At 34.3% G+C, this 8,609-nt stretch overlaps 1 protein-coding gene across 2 annotated transcripts; it reads left to right on the top strand.

Annotated features, from left to right (window-relative positions):
• The first annotated feature begins 419 nt into the window (after window positions 1–419).
• Window positions 420–7,332, top strand: LOC103485464 (actin-related protein 2). Of its 2 annotated transcripts, XM_008443085.3 has the most exons (15): window positions 421–627; window positions 816–926; window positions 1,269–1,403; window positions 1,520–1,591; window positions 1,674–1,752; window positions 2,016–2,065; window positions 2,496–2,599; window positions 2,699–2,767; window positions 2,880–2,943; window positions 3,208–3,276; window positions 4,768–4,851; window positions 5,844–5,902; window positions 6,180–6,246; window positions 6,849–6,932; window positions 7,065–7,332. In XM_008443085.3, exons 1-15 carry the CDS (start codon window positions 586–588, stop codon window positions 7,143–7,145), a joined length of 1,170 nt encoding a protein of 389 aa, XP_008441307.1. In that variant the 5' UTR covers window positions 421–585; the 3' UTR covers window positions 7,146–7,332. The 2 variants fall into 2 exon arrangements, with proteins under 2 accessions (XP_008441308.1, XP_008441307.1); XM_008443086.3 differs by lacking the exon at window positions 1,269–1,403 and having other exon boundaries at window positions 420–627.
• Window positions 7,333–8,609: the final 1,277 nt, after the last annotated feature.

Genomic DNA, 8,609 nt, shown 5'->3' with positions numbered 1-8,609 from the left:
GTCCTTCACAAAGTGTTCGTAATACTAGTTGGGCCACATTAGATTAGATTAGTTTGATTGTCATATATATATATATATTTAATTATTGACTTAATTAATAAAGTCATTTAATAGTTAGAATGTATAAGAGAGAAAGTTTGATGGCTAATATTATCCTGTTTGTGCTTGCTTTCGTGTTCACAGAAATTATATATGTTCTAATAATATGAGATTCCACTGTATTTAAATATACAAATTTATATTATGCTATTTATACAAATCTTCTACTATATTTGAATATACAAATTCATATTATACTATTTATATAAATCTTCTACTGTATTTGAATATATAAATTTATGCTATGCTATTTATACAAATCTCCCTTTTTTATATACTAAAATAGAACGATAAATTCCGGCTGCAAACTCATTTATCTAAATGGAATTAAAGTACTAACTTTGTATTTGGTGGCATAGACTTAGTATCTCAATTCGTTGACGCTTCCCCTACTTTCCTTAACTTCAACTTCAAACCATCGCAACCCAGGCAGATCAATCGGAGTCTCAGAGAAGGGCCACCCACAACCATCCGCATCGCCACCGCATGGATAATCGGAATGTTGTTGTCTGCGACAATGGCACTGGGGTATCTTCTTCTTCCATTTTAATCACTTCTTCACCCACTTGCTTGATCTTGCATTCCCTGTGTAAATCTACCCATTATTTCATTTTCTTCTGCTTCAGATTTGTGTTGTTCGCCTCCCAATTTAGCTCACTTTTTTTTAATGTGTTTTGGTTGGTTGGCTAATATTTTCTTTTGTTGATTAATTGCAGTACGTAAAATGTGGATTTGCTGGGGAGAATTTTCCCACTTCTGTGTTTCCTTGTGTGGTTGGAAGGCCGCTGCTTCGCTATGAAGAATCACTCATCGAACAGGAGTTGAAGGTTTGTGATTTCCATGTGTTTTATGAGTTCTTTTCTGGGTGTGACAAAGGAAATGCTGGTATGATTGTTTGTCAATGGTTGGGAAATTTAACTTTCAATCCGTTTGATACCTATGATTGCATTTTCTACTCAGAAAAACAGTTTGATGTTTTGATATCTTGGATTCTGTAAAATGTCGGTTATGTAGAGGTTATCTTTTATGAGTAAAAATATTGTAGTGCAGTGAACTGAAGAAATTTTCAATCAGGATGTCACATTTTCACAGAAGGGTCTTCATGAGATTAGTTACTATTTTTTGATTATTCATTCTCTTCTCAAGTCTTGTTGCTGAATTCCTCCTAGGATATTGTTGTTGGAGAAAGCTGTGCTGATTTGCGCCATCAGCTTGATATAACGTATCCTGTTCATAATGGTATCGTACAAAATTGGGATGATATGTGTCATGTGTGGGATCATGCATTTTTCAACGAACTCAAGGAAAGAATTTTCTAGCACTTAAATTCCCATTTACCACCTACTATGAGCGTTCTCCGTTTTTCCCATGGACAAATCATAATGTTGCGCTAAATTGCCTCTGTGTTTTCTGTCAATAGATAGATCCAAAAGAATGTAAAATTTTGCTCACAGATCCACCTCTCAATCCTTCAAAGAACCGTGAAAAAATGGTTTGTGATATTTGATTTTCTTTCAATGTTCTTTCAATTTCATTTGCTCGATTTAATGAGTTGGGTCAATTTAACCTTATAGGTTGAGACCATGTTTGAGAAGTACAACTTTTCTGGGGTCTTCATTCAAATCCAAGCAGTTTTAACTTTGTATGCTCAAGGTGCTTATAAAGATGAATGAAGTCAAAATTGTGCTTAGTTATTTTTCTGAACCTGTCATCTTTCCCCACTATTTTCTCTCTTTCTTACTTTTCTTCAAGGTGCACATTTCCTTACGTTTTGTTTAGAAGATCATAATCGTTGAATTGAAAATTACATCTGATTGTGATGGTGATGAAAAGGCACACGCCTATGATCCACACCCTCAAATTCATGTAGTTTTCATCTAATTCTTCACTCCATTTTTTTCTTTTTGTGCTGGCAGGTTTACTGACTGGGTTAGTCATCGACTCTGGTGATGGTGTCACTCATGTGGTAAACAATACGTACTGTTAAAATATTTTCATAAAGCTCATGGATACCCTTTTCTCTTCCATATACTTCTTATTGAGTAAAGTTGATTTGATTGCAAAAGAGGGGAAATCGGCCACATTAAAATTACCTTCTGAATATCTTGGTTTTATGCCGTACTTTGTGAAGTTTTTCAAAAGGCACCCCTACTCAAAGGAAGGAGATTCAGCTGTGCTAAAGATAATTAGTTTAGGCATTGTAGAATGTACATTAAAATATTAAATTAACAAAATACAGTTTCATTTTGTCTTATTAATTATTCTATCAGACAAGTATTCCGCACAGTAAACTACCTTTGATATTTAAAGAATCAGCTTATTAGTATTGTGAAACTTATATGGAGAGTGTAGATTGAGTTTGATGCTTGACAGTCTTTTGTTAATTTGTTCTCCAGGTTCCAGTTGTTGATGGTTACTCATTTCCTCATCTTACAAAAAGAATGAATGTAGCTGGGCGACACATTACTTCCTATCTTGTTGATTTACTCTCACGGAGAGGGTAGGGTTTTTTTTTTCCTTCTGAAATGGATGGAGTGAAAAAACTACTTCTTCAATTAAATGGTTTGTTTCTTTGGCTAACACATGCAACTTCTTGAAGGTATGCTATGAATAGGTCTGCTGATTTTGAGACTGTTAGGGAAATTAAGGAGAAGTTATGCTATATAAGGTGAACTAAACAATTTGCCTTTGTATACAATACATTTTGATATGTGCTTTTCACCACCTCCTGATGATATATGTATTTCTATCTATATATATGTATATGTATATATGTGCAGTTATGATTACAAGAGGGAATATCAACTGGGCCTTGAGACCACCATTCTTGTCAAGAACTACACTGTAAGTAACCTCTGGGAATTTTTCTGAGAATTCAAGTTAACCATCTTCCATCGGTTTAATTAACCACGTCTGACATGATTGAAATGTCTGGAAGCAAACAGTAATAAACCTAAAGGACTTAGCTACATAACTTTAGGGGTGATGGGCCTGAAAGCCAACAACTCCAGCTGGAGGCTTTTGTTCTTAGAGTGCCTCTGTATGATGGATTCGGCAGTGTTACGTTTATGTTATTATTATTTCACTTGGATGAGTTATTTTGACCAGCTTCCAGATGGAAGAGTGATCAAAGTTGGCACTGAACGTTTTCAAGCTCCTGAAGCGCTCTTTACTCCAGTAAGCTGTACTTTTTAACTGACCTTTCTTTTCTTTGTTCTAGCTTTGCATTTATTTATAAATTTATATAGCTGATTCTTACCATAGTTTGACATAACATTGGGCACAGACTATATGGAATACTAGTTCTTATGTCTGATGTTAGAATGGGACATTAGTCATTGGATTTATTCATCACAGTTTTGGTTAGGATAGAGAAAATTGATAAAAATAAAACACTATCAGAAAGAGCAAGCCAATTGGATTCCTAGAAAAGCTCTCATAGCTGTCATTGGAAAAGGAGCAAAGTTGTGGAAAAAATTATTGTCCACACTCCAAAAGGAAAAACGTGCTGTAACACTTAGAACACCATGAAATCAGAAACTTTTCTAGTGCTTGGTGTAGGCCAACGAAAGTGTTAAAATATTTAGTGAAATCATATCTTGAATACAATCAATGTTCTCCATACTTGCTTTAAACACGTAATGCTGTTTAGTAGAATGATCTAATAAATGATTTCTAGCTTATATTTTATCGTAACTCCTTACAAATATGAGCAGCATGATCCAATAAATAATGGCTTCACATAATCATCATGATCTAATAAATAATGGCTTCACATAATCATCATGAATAAGTGCCCTTGGAATAAAGACTTGCAAGAAAAGACACTGAGGCATCTAAAGATGATTCCACAAGAAATGAAGTGGAAGGGAAAGACTAACTTTGGGATTTAGAAATAGACGAGGACAAATATAAAAATGGATTTGATGGCATACTTATTTATGGGACATGACCTTCATAAAAAGCTAAGAGGTCATGGGTTCAATCCATGATTTAATATTTTACGAGTTTTCTTGATACCAAAATGTCGTAGGGTCAGACAGGTTATCCTGTGGGATTAGTCGAAGTACGCAGAAACTAACCTAAACACTACCGGTTATAAATACATGAAGGCTTAGTTTATTAGGTTTTCTAGAGGTGGTGGCTGTTGGAAGGGGAAACGCATGTGGCCTAATTGTATACATTTAATAAATTTAAAGTCTGATTGGAACTGGAAATTTCCAAAAGCACACAACATTATGTAAGGACCCCTTTCAAGTAGAGCCACGATTTACTGAAATATTACTAACCAAAATACAAGCCACCATTTGAGAGGGCGGTACTCTCCCACAGTACAGAGTAGGTTCCCAAAAACAAGCATGATGCCAAGATACATTTAATCTTACAATAAATAGTTCAACCCTAACTTTACCCCCATAAGAGGTGAATTCCTCTTTTTACCCCTCCTAACATGTGTACATGAGGGCCTAACACGGTACTTGAGTCTTGAGAAAACTAAATGAACAAAAACTAGAAAGAACTTATTAGAAGGTTACAGGTATCCTAGAAACAATTATCTATACTACATGCAGTCATTTTTATTATTTTTATACTTTTTTGCTGGTTTCTGTGTACTGTAGTTATAACATTGTTGATTGCATAATATATGAAGTTTTTTTTTTCATGCAGGAACTGATAGATGTAGAAGGGGATGGCATGGCAGATATGGTTTTTCGTTGCATACAAGAAATGGATATTGATAACCGGATGATGGTATGATTAGATCTTCCATATGCTTTCAAGAGACATCTTTCTTTTGGTTCCTCTTTGATGGGTTTTTACTAATATATAAAATGAATTAATATAACACAAGTTCTGCCAGTGTTTTTAGGAGCATGTCTGGGCATTAGCCTAGCCTTAAAGCCTCTCCCGGCTCAACCTTTGTGCCCTTTGGCCTTGGGAGGAGTCAATTTAGAGAGGTGTGGTTTGTGCCTGTTGACTCTTATTGGATTCTTTGAGACAATGTGGACTTACCTTTTTGTGTTTGTGTTAGATGGTCAAATTAAATACTATTTAGATCACAACTAGAATCAAAAAAGAAAAAAAGGCAAGTTCTTGATATCCTCTCTACCATAGGATGATGTGTCGAATGAAATTTTGAAATCCTTTTTCCAATTTGGCAATGATGGGGGAGTAAGATTCAAGGAAGGATCTTGATGCAATAATAAAACGTATATGAACAACAAGGAGTGTAACTGGGAGGATGTGTGCAAGTTCAAGGGCAGGGAACATGAGAAAGTTATAGGAGATAGACGAGTGTACTTTAGACTGAGAAATCAATACCGTTCATTTGTATGTGGTACAATTAAAGTATACAAAAAAGGAGGAAATATCTTGCACGTAATAGTGCATTGTTTCATTTTCATTCTAGACTATGCCACTTCGTGTCTCTTCTCCATAGGTTTAGCGAAAGCATTGATGTTTTAATGAATGTTGAGTCATATATAACTATGAATTAACAATCAAAAAACAATTTAAACTTTATAGGTATTGCGCATAATTCTTTGGATTGTCTTTTCTGTTACCCTCCTCTTCTCTTGAGATGCTTGAATTTGTTATCTCATGAGAGTTACAGCCCCCAGTTGTCTTATCTTCTGAAATCGCAAGTCAGCTTGGTAGAGCATAATCACTTAATTTCACGACTTAATACTTCTTTTTATTTCCTTTTTCATGTTAAATTAAATATGAATGTAATTGCTTTGCAGCTTTACCAGCATATCGTTTTAAGTGGTGGGAGCACAATGTATCCAGGATTACCTAGTCGGTAATGTGTAGCTCTTCTTGGTCTTTAATTATATTGTTCTTCAACTGTAGACCTTCTAAACTTTCATTGATATTATGATGTTTGTTATGCCTCGGAGGAGCCTTTATTATTCATTGCAAGAAGATGATGGTATGCTTATTTATTATTCTTGAGATATCATCGTAACTCATAAATTGTTGATGGGTTGACCCGTATTTGGTTTTTAATGTGTATTTACTAAAGGTTTCCCACAAGTTTAGATCTTGATAACATTCTGACTGATTGTAATGATCTTCAGTTTGGAGAAAGAAATACTTGACCGCTATCTCGAAGTCGTCTTGAAGGGAAACAGAGACGGTTTAAAGGTAATATTTAATCTGACACTATTAACTCTTAATTATTATATATGCTTGTAATTAATCTGTTTGACAATATCCTTGATGAATATTTGATACACCTAAGAAGATATTTTGAGTTTTTAACGTTAACCTGGAAACTAAGAAGCATGGACACTTTAGTTTGGCTAGAGTGTTTGTGTTTGACTTGTCAGACACGCAGACACTTCAAGGAGACTTGTTGAAGATCTATCAGACACTGGGATTCCAACAAATGTGTTAGCATAGAACATTTGTTGAATAGAGTAAAATGACATACGTACGACACAATAGTAATAACTTTGATTGGAATATATCGAACTAAGTTTTTTAAGCATATAAATGCATCAATCTAATTACTTTGAATTTTCTTTAATATAAAAATGATATGTATTTTTAAGAATGTATATTTTAATAAACGCGTTCTTGCTATGTCATGTTTTATATTTTTATAATATGGTATTTTGTTGTGTCTATGTTGTGTCCTATCCATGTCTTGTATCCGAATGTATGCTTCTCAACCTAGAAAAGTACAACAATATTTGCGAAGTGTAGCTGAATATTTGGTACGTTTTCTGTCCTCCGATTCTTAGAAACTGAGACTGCGGATAGAGGATCCACCAAGAAGAAAGCACATGGTGTATCTGGGAGGTGCAGTCCTAGCAGGAATAATGAAGGTAGATTTATATGGCTTTGGTGTTGTTTCCATTGATATTACGCTTTACGAAACATATTGCGATATGGCTAGCATTATATAACCATTTGAGAACAGAGGTCACTACAAATTAACTCAATGTTGATGTATCCAGGATGCACCTGAATTTTGGATCAGCAGGGAAGATTATCTAGAAGAAGGTCTTGGTTGTCTAAGCAAATGTGGCCAGGCCTGACTCTTTAGAACTAGTTGCTTTATGATTGCTCGTCAGATCAATTGAGGATGATGAAAATATGCTTTGTCTACAATTTTATGACATAGCTTATGAAGACAAGGTTGATTATGACATCAAATGGGAAATTCTTATACGTTTATAATCTTTGTATGTTCAAATATGATTATGAAAATTATATTGTTGTCTACTTTCCACGTTCTTGTTTCCTTTCCACATGAAATCTAGGGCATCGCCTAATACTACCCGCAGGGAGAAATGTAGTTTACTTTTAGATCAAGTCTCATTCATGTATATTTAAATGCATCCCAGACCACTTTTTATTTATTTAATGAAAACAAAAACAAAAACTACAAAATTAAGTCATTTGACGTCAAAGTGTGAAACCTCTTAAAGTAAGGGATTAGGAAAATATCATACAGATTATCCTTCATAGCTTTATGAGCCAAGGAACAAGCCTCAACAAGTAGCTTTCCGACAAACTCAAAGAACATATAGATCTCTTTGAAAACAACCATGACTTTGAGAAATTTTATCTCAGAACGATGAGAAATAGCCTTCTTTCTCACTTGACAAACCGTCCCAGATGATTGCAAGTCACCCATCATAGACCTCCAACTTGATGAGAGGGCCATTCAACTTTCAAGTTTCACGATTTGACCGAATACAACCTTGGAGCATTGGCTAAAGGCCCTCCAACTTTTGCTTTCCTTCGAGCCATTTGATATCATCGCAACCATTAAGTCGATGACGTTTAACCTAGACACCTAAGAAAAGGAAGTTTGTTTTGTGCCTACCAAATCTGCTAACAATCACCTTCACAAAGGAGATTAATATTTTCTTGATCCAGGAGTCAACTCTAGTGATATTGAGTGGACCATTCGCTCCTATCATGACAAAGGAGATCAATATTGTGAACAGAAAGAAAGACCATAATTTGGAGTTCCTTTACATTTCTATAAAAGGTGTGAACATTATAAACCAAAAGTAGTGTTTACATCTCTAATACATCTGTTCAAATGATGAGTTTTCTTAATATCTCAATAATAGTATAATATAAGGCTTAATATTTAAGTCCACATAACTTTATTTACATTACTGATAGACTTTACTTTGTTTGAAATTTTTATAATTTTGTAAGTGAATTTTTCTTCTCTTAAATTTCACTTCTTAATCAAGCTATGCCCAACACCAACCAAGAAGTTCATAATTTTTGTAGTTCGGCTTGTGAACAATCCTTTGAGAAATGGTCTTGCCAAATGATTTAGGAGTTTTAACTCATATAGACTAAAGGACCGACAAGAAGAATAGCAAAATTAGAGGTTTACTTTGGATAAATGACAATTTTATTTTTAAATTGACAAAATAGCAAAACATGAAATTTTTAAATAATAAATGGAAGAACAATGCTTTAAATGCCCCTACCTAATTGACAAATGTGATTTCTAAATACATTTGTAACAGAAT

The sequence above is a fragment of the Cucumis melo genome, chromosome 3 (genome assembly GCF_025177605.1).
Source record: "Cucumis melo cultivar AY chromosome 3, USDA_Cmelo_AY_1.0, whole genome shotgun sequence".
Classification (NCBI taxonomy): Eukaryota; Viridiplantae; Streptophyta; class Magnoliopsida; order Cucurbitales; family Cucurbitaceae; genus Cucumis; species Cucumis melo.
This window is presented reverse-complemented; position numbering and strand designations above follow the sequence as displayed.